This window comes from Mustela putorius, unplaced genomic scaffold (assembly GCF_011764305.1).
Source record: "Mustela putorius furo isolate JIRA1106 unplaced genomic scaffold, ASM1176430v1.1 tig00003845_pilon_pilon_pilon, whole genome shotgun sequence".
NCBI classification, from domain to species: Eukaryota; Metazoa; Chordata; class Mammalia; order Carnivora; family Mustelidae; genus Mustela; species Mustela putorius.
Genome location: NW_025421998.1, coordinates 91940489 through 91955887, shown reverse-complemented (window position 1 = coordinate 91955887; position 15399 = coordinate 91940489). Strand labels below are relative to the sequence as shown.

General features: G+C 44.2%; 1 protein-coding gene across 1 annotated transcript in view; it reads left to right on the top strand.

Annotated features, from left to right (window-relative positions):
* KIAA1549 (KIAA1549 ortholog) overlaps positions 1 to 15399 on the top strand; it is a 135054-nt gene that overhangs the window by 52942 nt on the left and 66713 nt on the right. Inside the window, exons 3-8 of the mRNA XM_045089746.1 lie at positions 2910 to 2998; positions 4235 to 4412; positions 5354 to 5484; positions 7612 to 7795; positions 9004 to 9063; positions 10500 to 10648. Coding sequence (XP_044945681.1) covers positions 2910 to 2998; positions 4235 to 4412; positions 5354 to 5484; positions 7612 to 7795; positions 9004 to 9063; positions 10500 to 10648 — 791 coding nt within the window. The remainder of the gene's footprint in view (positions 1 to 2909; positions 2999 to 4234; positions 4413 to 5353; positions 5485 to 7611; positions 7796 to 9003; positions 9064 to 10499; positions 10649 to 15399) is intronic.

Below are 15399 nucleotides of genomic sequence, written 5' to 3'. Positions count from 1 at the left end.
TCTTGGTTTCCTCAGCTATCAAACAAGAATGATTGTGCCGCCTATTTCGTTGGGTTATCAATAAAAAGTAAAAAATAAATAAAAATAAATAAAGTTAAGAAGCAAATAAAAGTTTTAAATGGAGCCTTAGGAGTGTTTGCTAAGATCTTTGTCTTTGAAACTCCTATCCCGGTAGATGCATAGATGGCATGGTTAGAACAAAAACCTTCATGTTTCGTTTAAGCAGGTAGTTGTGCAAATGTGTAAGGGCAACTGCTACAATTTCTTACTAATTTCTTATTCTTTCCTTGAAAGGAAGGAGCACTTTGCTCCTACGTGTTCCTGGAAATGTCACTTAGATCCCGAGAATCCGAGAAAGAAACAGGGAGCGGCTAAATGTCTGATCTCAATTATAAACTTTGATCTGTGCCCTGGTCCACAGCCCAAGTGACAGGATGACAAACAGCAGCTTCCCTTGTACCTGCCCAGCTGCTTTAGTCTAACGAAATGAGAGCATGTTTGACGTCATGTCTGTATAGGTCCAGTGACCGTGGCCTGCTGTGCCGCGTTCTCCAGCTTGTTCTTCATCAGGAATGACAGGCTGCGTGTTAAGTCTTACGACCTGGTAATGTACTTGAATGCAGTATCATACGCATCTGCAAGCCTGGCTCTGTTGTGTTGATTTTGGTGGGAATGGAAGGTAGAAATGAAGGAGGGAGACAGAAGATGGTAGAAGTAAAGGAGGAATGGACTGGAGTAGAGAAGGAGAAGAACAGGGAAAGGTAAGTTGAGGAAAAAGAAGGTCGTGCTGTGAGGTAGGCCATGCCTCCTCTGCCCATCATGGTGGTGCCTCCCCTCTCTGAGCTGGTGCAGAGAAGCTGAAGCCTTTGCTCTCCTAACTCCCTCCCTCCCCTAAATAAGGTACCATTTATCAATTCATTTGACAAATAATTATGGAGCACTCAGTATGTGCAGGTGCCTTTAGAAGGTCTAAGGGTTATCTAGATGAAGGACACAGATCTGACCTTCAGGGAACTTAGATTCTAGTAGGGTAGACACAAGATATGTTTTCTTGGGAGCTGTGGTGAGAATGGTTGAGAGAGAGTTCTCTAAGAGCGACTTTTGGGATGATGAGGGATGGGTTTGGAAGGATTGAATTGGAGGTACACACTCGAGAGGGCTGTTGTCTGGAGGTGGAGGGAAGGGTCCTCCTGGTGGAAGGTGTGCACACAGGTGGAGAGGTCGGACAGCCCAACAACAGTATAATGGGATGAGGCTGGGGGAAGTGGTGAACTTTTGTCTGTGATATAACAGCAGTCCAGAGGAGGGAGAAGAGTTTCTGGTAGATACGATACTTTTCTCCCTTTCTATAAAATTACTACATAGTAACTACGAAGTGGTCAGTTAAAAGAAGCTTATTAAAAGAACTACTGAAAGCTTCTTTATTTCTTGGATTTCGTGACATTTGTGATACTTGGAGGTATAATGCGTCTTTTCACATTTTTCTACAAATAATTAGAAAACATTTTTAGAAGTATCTCTAAGAATATCAGATAGATACAGCATTGATTAACTGTCGCAGAGGATATACATTTAATGAATTTGGTGTCCTTTGTTAGAGATCTGTGTATTTGCAATTTTAGGGTAAAATTCACCCTCTGTAAATGTACACTTCAGTTGTTAAGTATGTGGAGTTGTACATAAGTAACCCTACTGTTACATTGTATTTTTAAGTGGACAGCTGTCTTTTGCTTTCAGTGGTTATCTTTGAGCCATAGGAAGAATCACCTCATTTAGAATTTTCATTTGGATTTGGCCGTGGTTTATTTTTAAGAATTATCAGAGAGAAAGGGTTGGGTTGATCTCTTGTCCTCTGAAAGGGTTCTTTTTATGGAGCCGTATCATGAAAGTAAGAGCCCTCCGTCGATCTGTGGCGGGCTGTTTGGAGAACCCTTCATCCTGTGGATCCTCTAAGGGGTGAGGCTGTGCTCCCACCCAGGACCTGCCTGACCCTGGCCTCCTTGGCAGGGGTCTCTTGCCTCTCCTGGTCCATACCAGATACCTAGAGAAAAAGATAGTTATTGCTGATGACTCTTTTCCCCCAAAGACCCTTGTGCTCATATCCTGATGTTACAGTTTAGGTCTTACTCAGATTAACTAGAAAAGGTGTAGGTTTTCATGGTGGGCCGTGCAGACTATTGAGAGTAGTATGTGGCTGGTTCTCCCTTTAGATGGGGCTACTTACAATGTGTGCTTCCTCCTTTCCTCTTTTGGGTTTTTCTGTCTCTGATTCTCCATTCTGTCTCTCCCTTCCCCAAGTTTAACTTCTGAGATCTTGGAAGAGAAAAGAAAAAAATAATAGGGAAAAGAAAGGGGAGCAGCAGGACATGTTTACTAAATACCGAGAAAGAGGCTCTCTCATTACACATTTTAAAATAGAATTTCTCAGATGTGGAAGGAGAGTTAAATATAGCTAGACTTTGTTACAAGAAATATTTTACTTCCTACATAAAATTTTAATACACGAGGATTGTGAAAATCTTTTCTGCCCTGTTATTAGTGGTGAAAACCCTTCCCTTATCGCATTGAAAAATTGTGGTAGGAGACCTCATTTTATAGGGGAAGATGTCATCTAGTGTTGCCGAGTAACATCTTAAAGCCTTTTAAAATATTATGGCTGAGAGTTAAAACTTTGTGTTTTACTGTCAGGGGCATAGCCAAGAGGGGGAAAAACAAAAAACAAAAAACCCAGGAATGTCCAGATCTACTGCTGTTCCTCTGTTCTTTCGTAGTCTGGGCCTCATTTTACAAAATGATTTTCAGAGCTGGTGTCACAGTTCGGCTGAGCACTGCCTTGGGGCCCAGAAATGTGCAGTCCACTTATTCGTAATGAAACTAAACTGCGTTTGGTGGTTGGCTTTGGTTTGCAGTGCTGGCCAGGAGAGCCGTGCACGAGTACATCATCACGGCCATCAAAGAAGTGCTGAGGATTCACTTCAACCGTGCAGTGGAGCTCAAGGTGGGTTCCTGTGGCGCGGGAGCTCAGTCTGAAGGCCTGTCATGGTTCTAGAACGCTCGCTCTCTCCTCTCCTCCTTCCTCCTCTTGGTGAATGCCTGCTCATTCTGGGATAGCTGCTCAAACGTCACTTCGTCAGGGAAGCCCTGATCCCACCGTAGGCCAGGTGTAGTGCACTGGAGGGGTGTGTTGGCAGAATTGGAACAAAAAGGCTCTAAAACCAGAGTTGGGCATGATGATGTGATGATTTTGCTTCCTTTGATTTGTAAGAAAGGACTTGGATTTGAATTTTAATTATATTTTAGAGTGAGTGCTTATGCACATTTCTGTACACTCAGTGGGCTAGAGATTGATTTCTGTATGTTTTTCAGTGGACAAATGCCTCCTTCCTCCTCTCCCTGATGAGGTCAGAAAGCCCCACTCTAGGCCTGCATGTGGCTGCCAAGCACATGAAAGGGGCTTGTCTGAATTGAGATGTGCTGTGAGTGTAACACTGACATAGGATTTCAAGGGCCGCGTGAAAAAAGAAATGTAAACGATCTCATTAATAATTTTTTTTACATCGACCACATGTTGAAATGCTGTTTCAGATGTCTTGGGTTAAATAAAATTAATGTGGCTACTAGAGATTTTAAAAATTGCATATGGGGGCTCATGGATTTCTTTTGGACAGCCCTACTCAGCAGATTAAGTATTCCTCTACATGTGGATTAGACACAACAACATTCAGTTCCCCATTATTCATTACTCAGTTCTTATTATCAGCTGTTGTTTCTTGCTGCCTTTGCTCTTGTTATTCTGTGCTGTTTTTTTTTTTTTTTAAAGATTTTATTTATTTATCAGAGAGAGAAGTGGAGAGAGCGAGCACAGGCAGACAGAATGGCAGGCAGAGGCAGAGGGAGAAGCAGGCTCCCCGCTGAGCAAGGAGCCCGATGTGGGACTCGATCCCAGGACGCTGGGATCATGACCCGAGCCGAAGGCAGCTGCTTAACCCACTGAGCCACCCAGGCGTCCCTTCTGTGCTGTTTTTGAGAAGGCAGGCAGATCTGCAAAAGGGATAAAAATGGATAACTAAAATAAAATGGATTGTTTCTGCAGCCCTCCCTCTTCATTTAGAGCTACCTGTTTTTCACCTCACTTGCTCTGTTATTTTTCTACTTCATGCAACTTCCTTTAATTTTGAGTTACAGTCCTCTCAATTTGATAATTGCTGTCTTTTGTGTTTTTTAATTTTCATAGGTTTATGAACTATTCGCTGACTTCACTTTCTTGGTCACATCTGGACCTTTCGTTTACACAGCAATATCAGTGATAAATGTACTTATAAACAGTAAACTTGTCCGTGACCAGACTCCTTTAATCCTGGCTGTGAAACCTTCCTTCCTTGTGCCAGAGTCCAGGTTCCAAGTTCACACGGGTGAGAAAACTGAGCATAGTTGTTTTGATTGATTTGTATATAAAATTTTATTTTTATTTTTTACATCGTTAAAACATCGGGGGAGGATTTTAAAAAATTAACTTAAAATTTTAAAAAGCCTTTATCATTACAGAAAACTTGTAGCATATACAAAATTGCACAGAATACTTGAATGAGCCCCTGCGTAGTCATCGTATGGCTCCAACAATTTTCACCTCCGAGTCTGTCTTGTGACACCTACGTGCCCTCCTCCCACGTTATTTTGATATGGTATCATGTCAGCCCACCCATAAATATTTCAGCCCGTTCCTCCAAGAGATGAAGCTTATTAAATACACTCTCACACACATATCCACGCCTGAAAAATTACCCATTGTTCTTTTTCCCATTGACATTTTCCCATTGTTCTGTCTGTCCCCCACTGTGTGTTTCTTTCTTTCTTTTTTTTTTTTTTTCAGATTTTATTTATTTATTTGACACAGATCACAAGTAGGCAGAGAGGCAGGCAGAGAGAGAGGGGGAGTGGCTCCCCGGTGAGCAGAGAGCCCCATAGGACCCTGAGATCATGACCTGAGCTGAAGGCAGAGGCTTAACCCACTGGGCCACCCAGGCGGCCCCTCACCCCCCACCGTGCTTTTTGAGGAATTGAGAGTGTGTTCACTCTCCACTTGAAATGTTTCTGTCAGTTGCATCTTTTGGTGCTCCCGCTGTTACCTTTTTTCATTTTCCATGATACAAGTCACCTTCACTTGCATGTATCCATTTGGTGCCAGTTTGCCTTGTATGTTTCCCTGCTGGGAGGCTGCTAACTGCTCCGTCTCCATACTTAATCCTGTGCTGGGGGGAGCGTTCTCGGAGTTAGATAGTATTTTTCACCTCCTCGTCCTCAGCCCTAAGCCAGCACCTGGTTCATGGGCTTGTGACTGCTGTCCGTCTCTTAGTTCTTCAGTTCGTGCCTCAGAGTGTGGATACCGGCTTCTGCAACTTCACCCAGCACATCGAGAAGGGCCTGATGATAGCTCTTTCTGAAGTGAGAAAACACCACCAGGGGACGCATAACTTCACCGTGCAGGTGAGAATAGCACTGAATGCAGAACAAGGAGCTTTGCCCTTTGAAGAGGAACTTGTTTCACAGTCTTGTTGAGGGCACAATTAACTCTTCCTCATTTCATCTCATGGAAGAAATTCAGTTCACGTGAATCAGGGTCGATCTCTTTCTGGGGCACGGAGTTCACGGGCGTGAATAGGCAAGTACTTGAAGATTACAGAGCAGCAGGATAACCACGGAGCTCAGATGTGGTGAGCTGGACAGAGATGAGCATATGCCAGAAACACAGGAATGTTCTAGGAGGGAACAGTATCAACCTAACTCCGCCCTCCCCCCCAAAATGGGGGGAGTGCCTCAGCATACTGGTATTTCGTGTTATGGGGTACCACGAAATGTAGTGTTTCATTCTACAAAACAGAATCTAGCCACTCTAGATGAACAGGTTTTGTGTGTATTGTATGGAAATCACTGATGTTGTTATATTTCTTTGATATTTTTTCTCTGTATTCTTTGTTCTCTCTTTCTAGATTTTACAGCAAATAGATTTTTGTGTACCTGGAGCCACCTTTCGTAATTCGTATGTTTTCTTGTAATACCATCTCTTTTTAAATTCCCCATTTTTGCACACCATTTATTTATTTATTAAGGTTTTGTTTATTTATTTGACAGAGAAAGAGATCACAAGTAGGCAGGGAGGCAGGCAGAGAGGGGGAAGCAGGCTCCCCGGTAAGCAGAGAGCCCAATGTGGAGCTCGATCCCAGGACCCTGAGATCATGACCTGAGCTGAAGGCAGAGCCTTAACCCACTGAGCCACCCAGGCGCCCCTGCACATGTGCTAAACTTTGTTCCCTGAGTCATTAATTTCGTCTTCAGCTGTGTGCATCGTGTTTCTCAGTCCCTCTGTTGACTTTGCTTTCAACTGTCCTTTTTCTGTTGTTCTTGGCTCTTTTCTCATTTCTCCTGCAAAGACGCAGGATTATCTTGACTGGTGATGCGATATCACCTTGAAAGTCTCTGAGGATATTAACGAGCATTTGTTTAAAAAGTTGCCTTCCGGTTCCCACCTTGTGTTTTCTCCCAAGCCATTGTTCTTTGTTGATCTTGGTCCTTGGCGCTAGGGCTCCTAGTTTTCCATAAACTATCTGGACACTGTTGGTTAGTCGCCATGAGGAGTGAAGAAGCAGGTTGTTAATTTTGGCAGCTCACCCCTTCAGCTGTGGCGTCTGTAGCCACATCCGCCCTGTCTCCCGATGGGAGGACTCCCTGGCGCACTGGGTCCCAGGCAGGGGATGAAGTTGGTGGGGCGGACTGGAACCCCTGCCCCAGTGCAGGACAAGGATTTTGGGGGATGGAAGGCTTCACAGCAAAGCTGCCTTTTCTTTCGTTTTCTTCCCTTCTCTGTCTCTCGTGTGCTCTGGTGGGTAGGAGTCTCTACCCTCCTTCCTAGTGGCTAAACCCACAGCCTTGTAGTCTGCTCTGACCAGGAGCTCCTTTTCCTTATGGAGCTGTTCCTTGGGCTGGTCAGGGGGCCCGTGTGGCTGCGCCAGCCCCTCTTTGTTGGCCTGCCCGTGGCCATGAGGAAGGAAGAAGGAGGGAGAAAGTCAGCTCAGCTCTTTGGTACGTGGGCTTTGAATAACTGTACTGATTGCTGTTCATGGCCTCCTCTGGGGTCGGTTCCTGCAGAGCCCTCCTGGCTCTCTGCTCCTGCGCGCCAGGCCTGGCTATGATTTGGGTCTCTGTTCCCTCCGTTCTGGTTTATATCATTACGATCCCATCCTGTCTCCATCTTCCAGGAATGTGACAGAATCTCTGATTTTCTTCCATTCTCCGAGCTGTTGTGGATTTACTCCCCTTTGTTCAGCTTCTTGTTATTTCAGTGGGATTTGGTGTGGGTGGGGCGGGGAGGGACCGTGCCTACATGTGTTGGGTTCATCGCTTCATGTGAAAAACATTTTCAGTAAACCGAGAATTTTAAGTATTGCAAACGGGACCCAGGTGGTGGAGCTGGTTTGTTCCTTTGAAAAAAATGTTCTCTCCTTAAAAAAAAAAAAAAAAAAAAATCAGTGAGAGAAAGTTTAAGGGAGAAACCAGCGGCTTTTCCTCAGTGTTTCGCTTTCTTTTGGAGGCTGATCCCACCTTCCTTCTCTTTAGATCCTGAATATCACCGTGGGTGCTTCAAGGCCGGCCCCTCGGCGGGGCCCGGTCAATATCATTTTTGCGGTCAAAGGCACGCGGGGGTTTTTGAATGGGACAGAAGTGAGCCAGCTGCTCAGGAACTTGAGCGTGGTGGAGTTCAGTTTCTACCTGGGGTACCCCGTGCTCCAGATCGCAGAACGTGAGTATGGCTCTCACCAAACGCTGGGAAAGCGGCCACAAGTGTTTTCATTGCTGGACCTCTTTTGAAATATTTGGCTGAAGTCCAGAGTGTAAATCAGATAAAGTCAGAGCTTCTCAGAGTCCATTCCGGCTGGGCCTCCGGAGCCCTCCTCACCCACGGGCCTTGCTTTATTATTGTCCTTTGAGAGTACAGGGCATTAGTAAAGACTGCACCCGTTCTGGGGAGGGTAAAACCAGAGGCAGAAAAAACAGACCTGTGGTTGCCAGGGGTGACGGGTGGGAGCAGGCTAGACTGCGGAAGAGTAGCAGAAGGCAACTTTTGGGGGTTGATGAGCCTGTTCTGTATCTTTGATGTGGTGACGGTTATGCAACTTTGTGTATTTGTCAAAAGCCATAAAGCCGTACACCAAAAAGAGTAAGTTTTGCTGCATGGACGCACAAAACTGAGAAAAGAATAATAGATGAAAACAAACAAAACCTTTCTTCCTGGCTGAAGCAATTAGAATCACGGTGCACATGGAGCAGGCTGGGGGTGGGGTAAACATTTACTTCAAAAAACAGTAGATTTGAGGGTTGAAGTCAGGCCAAAAAATGCATCAAATTCCTTTACAAAAATGGAACAGCCAAATGGTCCAATGACTTTTATGTGTTTTCGTGTGTGGTTAATTAAATTAAAAAGGGTAACTTGTCAGATGCAAAAGTAGGCAGGGATAGAAATTGTTCTTTACACATTGCGCCGTTCGTTCTGTGCTGTGCAGGTATGGGGAAAAGAGTAAGGATGAGAGTGCGGGTAGCCCGGGTCTGTCCCGGGCAAGCCAGGACATAGGGTCACTTTACCTGGAGTCATTGCTGGGAAATCCTGGGGTCCCAGCGAACACAGTGTGAAATCTCATTGCTCTGGAACAATGAGATTTCCAGGGGATCATGTGGGTGGGTGGGCTCTGTGTGAAGCAGTGTCCCACTGGGTCACTCGAGCCAGCCTTTCACTTCTCCTTCTCTGCCTTTCTCCTGGAGACTCCTGTGCTCAGAAACTGCCTGTGGTCCTCGCCTTCACACCAGCCTGGCATTTTGTTCTAACACATTTTGCACTAAAGGCGAAATACTGTGGAAAGGCAAAGTACTGTGACTTAGCAGGTACTCCCTAGACTTACCTTTCTGATGCGTGCAAACATGTTCTTACGGATTTCCCTCCTTTGCCTTTTATAGCCTTCCAGTACCCACAGCTGAACTTATCTCAGTTGTTGAAATCCTCCTGGGTGAGAACAGGTATGTTGGACTTACATAATGCTTTGGCAGCTGTAAGAATAAAAAGTCTGTGCAGGTGTACTGAGCGTGATGTCAACTTTCGTGCGTCTGAGTCCTAAATTCAGGGCGCCATGTCCCTTAAATTCTTGGCAAAGAATGAATGAGAAGGGAATTCAGATTCAGCTGTGGGAATATGTCCCGCTGAGTTATGGCACAAAAAGGATTGGCTTTCTTTAAAATTCATACATCAAGTTCAGGGGAAGGTCTAACAAGAATTGACAGTCTTCTGATCCAAAGCAGGATAGAGTTCCAAAGCAAGGATCTCTTTCTCTGTGTGTGTGTGTGTGTGTGTGTTTTTTTTTTTCTAAAAAGGCTTATTTGTTTGGTTTTATGAGGACGAATAAGATAACTTGGTGAGCAAATAAGGTTTTTTAAAAAGTCTCGTGGGCCTGGGTCAGATATTTATAGCTATGGCATTGCAGATAAAGGCTTTCTAACTGGGTAACCAAAGCCCAAGAGATAGTGACACCCTCACTATGTTCTCAGTGTGTGAGCGGCACAGTAAGTAGCTGGTCACGGAGAGAACCGTGTGCTGTGGTGGCGGTCACCGGCTGTGGTTTCTCAGACCCTGTCGGTTCTCCTTGCTTCACATCCCGTGCAAAGGCTCCACTTCTTTGCATGGTGCAGTGGCCCCATTTTCCAGATCGTTTTCCTAGCACTTAGGAGACTCGTCCCTTGTCTATCTCCGGGCGGATTTGAGCCGGTTCTGGCTGCAAAGCCCACGGGTCTTTCCTTCGACGTATGCTGACAAGCCCATTATCTGTTTGATAATCTTGTTTACAGCAGATATTTTTCAGACAGGCACCCTTATCTGGGGTGAGTTTGTGCATCTAAGTCTTGAGACTAGACGAGATATGAACTAGAGCATTTCCAGAAGGTTTTTTTTTTTTAGATTTTTACTTATTTATTTGACAGACAGAGATTACAAGTAGGCAGAGAGGCAGGCAGAGAGAGAGAGATTGGAGGAAGCAGCTCCCCGCTGAGCAGAGAGCCGATGTGGGGCTCGATCCCAGAACCCTGGGATCATGACCTGAGCCGAAGGCAGAGGCTTTAACCCACTGAGCCACCCAGGCGCCCCCAGAAGTTTTGAAATAAGGATGGATAAAATGTTTGCCCGTGTATGGGAGTTCTCAGCTCCAAAGCTTCTATGCCGCTGAGTTCCTGGGACTTCTGGCCACCAGTCTGTGTAAGAGCTTGGAACTGTAAATAAGACCCTTGAGCAGCACTTCCTGGCTCCCCAGGACCCTGTTCATGTTCACTTTCTCTCCCTAGGATCTCCTCTCGAGGCAGGGGCACGTGATAGGAATCCTATGTTAATTTGTCCTCCGCACGCGCTCATTTTTCCTCCGCTGCTAACTTGTTTCGGGGCCTGTGTGTGTTTCATTTTGTAAATGTAGTTCTCCTGGGCGTCGTGGAGAAGCAGCTCCAGAATGAAGTGTTTCAGGCCGAGATGGAACGCAAGCTGGCCCAGCTGCTCAGCGAGGTGTCCACGCGGAGGCGGATGTGGAGGAGGGCCACCGTCGCTGCCGGGAACAGCGTGGTGCAGGTACTCCTTAAGAAGGCCAAGGGAGGAGGGAAGGAGGGAGCAGAGATTTGTCTAAAAACACACGGAATTTCCACGCAAATGGAAGATGCTATGAGAAAATTCTAATGGGGACGGAGGACTCTATCTGGTAGTAAGTGAGAGTGGTAGCATTTCAGTTCGACCAGAGTCTAGACACGTAGACACGTAGACCCGTGGGGAGCACGGCAAGAAAATTGTGTCACTGGGTTGCCATGCCATCAACATGACCTTGTTTTTTGGAGTAGTTTTTAATCACCAAAAACGTAGTCAATTTAATGCAGTGGTAAGTATTATTAATCACATCATAGCTATAAATCATCCCTCTGCAAGAGACCTTAAGGGATCGGAGAGAGGAGAATTTTGTGTCCTCCCTTGAGCACTTGATCCTCTTTGCCTCCAGCCAGTGCAGGTGGTTTCATGTTACCCAACTATCTCCACTTTGTTGCTGTTGGTTCAATTGGGATAAAATTGGTATGTGACATTATGTTAGTTTCAGATGGACGAGAAAATGATTTGATATTTGCATACACTCCAAAACGACCACCGCAAGAAGTCTAGTTACCATCCGTCACCCTATAGTCCATTTTGTAAACTAGCAGGAAGGCCACGGAAAACAGATCCACTTGAATCCAAAAGTGACCCATCAGAAATGCAAGTGCACACAGAGAGCTGGAGATTGGGGCTGTAATTTATTCCCATCTCAATGTGAATTCTGATGTTTTGGATGTTTTTCTTTATTGACTGCTGACCTCTAGAGCTAGGAAAACGGGATATTTAAAGTTAAGGCGTCGAGGGATGACTGGGTGGCTCAGTTGGTTGAGCGGCTGCCTTCGGCTCAGGTCGTGATCCCAGTGTCCTGGGATCAGGTCCCACATCAGACTCCCCGCACAGTTGGGAGCCTGCTACTCCCTCTGCCTCTGCTTGCCACTCTGCCTGCCTGTGTGCTCTCTCTCTGACAAATAAATAAAAATAAAAAATCTTTAAAGTTAAGGCGTCGCAGAGACAGGAAAGCTGGTGAAACCCGGGGGTGCAGGGGCATCAAAGGGAAAGGTGTGCATCTGACTTGGATGGGGGTGGCGGGAGTTTGCCTTGAGCTGGCGTCATTGTCCTGTGACCCTCTTACCAAGTTTTCCCCGTCAGCATTGCTTTGGATTCCCTCTCCCACAGTCGTTCCTTTGCCAGCTATAGTCGAGTATAGAGAAATTTTAAAAAACTAATGAAAAATTGTGAATAACATTAAATAAGCATTAAACAAAGAAGAAATTAAAATGACTTGTAAAAGCCTTGCCTTATTTAGCAGTTCTGGCTTCGTAGAGTTCAAGGTCTTGGTGGAGGCGAATTTATGCACATAAAACAGAGACCTCATTAAACTACCTAAGGAAGTGCTATGTTAGTTGTGCAACTTCCCTCAGGTAGGAGTGTGAGGTCTGTGGAAGTGAACCAAGCCACCCCTAGCCAGCGGTGCCACCTGACGGATTGCACTGGGACTGCGCCCCACATCTTCCCCCCCCCTTAGGGTAACCCAATGTGGAGACGTAGACAAGGATTCATGTGCAACAGTTCAGGACTCTTCATTGAAATATCATCTGTAAAAGGGAAAACATGAGAGCAACCTCAATGACCAGCAGTTGGAGAATGAGTAAATAAATTATAGTGAATCTTTGTATGTTGGAATGTTAGGTGGCCATTGTCATTAAAAAAAAAACCAAACTATTGAGGAGTACCTGGGTGGCTTAGTGGGTTAAGCATCCGACTCGTGATTTTAGCTCAGGTCTTGATCTCAGGGTGGAGAAACCAAGCCCCACTCCACACTCAATGTGGAGCCTGCTTCAGATTCTCTCTCTCCCTCTCCTTCTGCCCTTCCCCTCCTGGCCCCCTCCCCCACTCACTCTCTCTCACTCTCAAAATACATAAATTAATAAATTATTGAGTGATATGGTGAACAAAGATTACCAAAGAATGCATGCGCTGTCATCTGAATATTGATATGAAACCTATGAAAAAAATAATGGAAGTATGCCACAGTGTTTATAGTAATTTTCTTTGGTTGACTGAACTTCAGGTGATTTTCATCTTTTTTTTTTTTTACACATTTTGTGTGTTTTCAGAATTTCTCCAATGAGCATGTAATTTGTACAGTGAACATGTGATTTGAATCAGAAAATAATTTTTAAAAATGAAATTGAAAACGTTGCCCAAAATAATGACTCCATCCTACTATGGTTGTATGGATTCCAGATATAAATCTGATAAGAAGTCATCTAGAAAGGATCTAGAATTAGATTTTACTGACTGTTGCTTTTAGATTGGATGAGTTTATAGAATCTTTAATTATATACCCCAATACATTGGAACTTGGTTACTGCCAGGTGAAACCATTTCTAAAAGGTATCAAAACTTTTTCAGTGTAGTAAACATTCACATAGTCCTTCGATAGTATTCCATTCTCAGGGCTAATAAAAAATTAATCATTACCGCCCAGTTTGGGGAGCGAGTAGGTGGTTAGGGAGTAGAAGTGGTCAGGGAGTGAGCCTAGACATAGCAAACAAAGGGCAGGATAGATGAGTCCTTCTCCCCTGGAGAACAGATTCCCCAGGGATGAGAGTTTGGACCTGTTTGTTAAGGATCTTTTAAAATTATCTGGAAGAAGGCATTCACAGTGAAATCATGAAGTTGTTGATTTGCCAGAAGTTTCCAGTGGGGAAGAAGGAGTCCCGCAGCCGTGTACAGAACGCAGGGCCGTATTACAATTCTGTACACGTGGCTAGAAAAGTAGCAGCTGCGTTTTGCCAATGGCAAATGTAGAGACCAAAAATTCAAATTGCTTATGCAAAATAGAGGGCTTGGACTCGTTGTTGACAGTAGTCCTGCATTTTGCTGGAATCTCAAGGGGCAGTAAAATTGTTGCATATTATTAGAGAAACAGCAACAAAATAGAAACATATATTTATGTAAAACTGTGATACAGCAAGGATCCCAGATTCTGAAGTCCTAATATGAGAGGGCACCAGAGGGAGATCAGTTCTGAGACAAATCAAAGCACTATTTGACTAGGTGATTGTGAATTTGTGTACAACTTTCTAGCTCCATTGAAAGATACTTGATATGATACCATATAGGTTTAAAGTGTGCAATTGATGATTTGATATATGTATATATTGCAGAGTGACTGGCACAATAACATTAGTTAACACATCCATGACTATTTTTTGGATGTGGTAAGAATTTTTTTGGTTGTGGTGAGAATTTTTAAGATCTATACTCAGCACCTCTCAAGTATATATAAAACAGTATTGTTAACTATGGCCCTATGCTATGCATTAGACCCCTGGAACTTACTCATCTTACAGCTGGAAGTTCATACCCTTTGGCCACCATCACCCATTTCTCCTGAGCAAGAGCATACGGTGATTGTCTTTCTGTCTGCCTTATTTCGGTTTGCATAATGCCCTCCAGGTCTATGTGGTTGCAAATGGCAGGATTTCCTTCTTTCTTATGACCCAATGATACTGCGTGTGTGTGTGTGTGTGTGTGTTTGTGTGTGTGTTTGTGTGCACATGTGTGTGCATATCACATCACATCTTCTTTATCCGTTTGTCCATGGATGGACACTTAGGTCACTTCCATGTCTTGGTTGTTGTAAATAATGCTGCAGTGAGCAGGGGCAGGGCTGGGGGAATACAGATATCTTTTCAGATAGTGGATTTTACTTCCTTTCGGTGTATACCCAGAAGTGGGATTCCTGGATCACATGGAAGTTCCATTTAAAATTATTTGAGGAAAGTTCATACTGTTTTCCACAATGCTGGCACCAATTTATATTCCCACCAACCATGCACAAGGGCTCCCTTTCCCCAGCACCCATCTCTTCTGAGGATAGCCATTCTGTCAGGTGTGACGTGATACCTCATTGTGGCTTTGGTTTACTTTTCTCTGATGATTAGTGATTTTGACCTTTTTATATACCTGTTGGCTGTGTGTATTTTTTGGAAAAATGTTCAGCTCTTGTGCCCATTTTTAAATCAAAGAGTTTGGGTGTGTTTTTATTTGTTTGTTTGCTCTCGAGTTGTATGAGTTCCTTATATATTTTGGATATTAATCTCTTATCAGATATATGATTTGTTGCATATTTTCTCCCTTTCCATATGTTGTCTTTTCATTTCATTGAGTCTTTCTTTTGCTATGCAGAAGCTTTTAAGTTCGATACAGTCTGCTTGTTAATTTTTGCTCTTTTTTTTGCTTGTGCTTTGAGTGTTATATCTAGAAAGTCATTGCCAAGACCAACGTCAAGGAGCCTTTCCCTTATGTTTTCTTTTAGGAGTTTTATGGTTTCAGGTCTTACATTTAAAACTTTCCATTGGAGTTATTTTTATTTTTTTTAAAGATTTTTATTTATTTGTTTGACAAACAGAGATCACAGGTAGGCAGAGAGGCAGGCAGAAAGAGAGGAGGAAGCAGGCTCCCCCGTGAGCAGAGCCAAATGCAGGCCTCCACCCCAGGACCGTGGGATCATGACCTGAGCGGAAGGCGGATGCTCAACTGACGGAGCCACCCAGGTGCCCCTGGAGTTATTTTTTGTGAGTGATATAAGATAGGGACCCAGTTTAATTTTTTTGGTTGTGCATATGCAGTTTTCCTATCACCATTTATTGAAGAGGCTTTTTCCCATTGAGTATTCTTGGCTCCTTTGTTACCAGGGTCTTCTGTGATTCCATATGAATATTAGGATTATT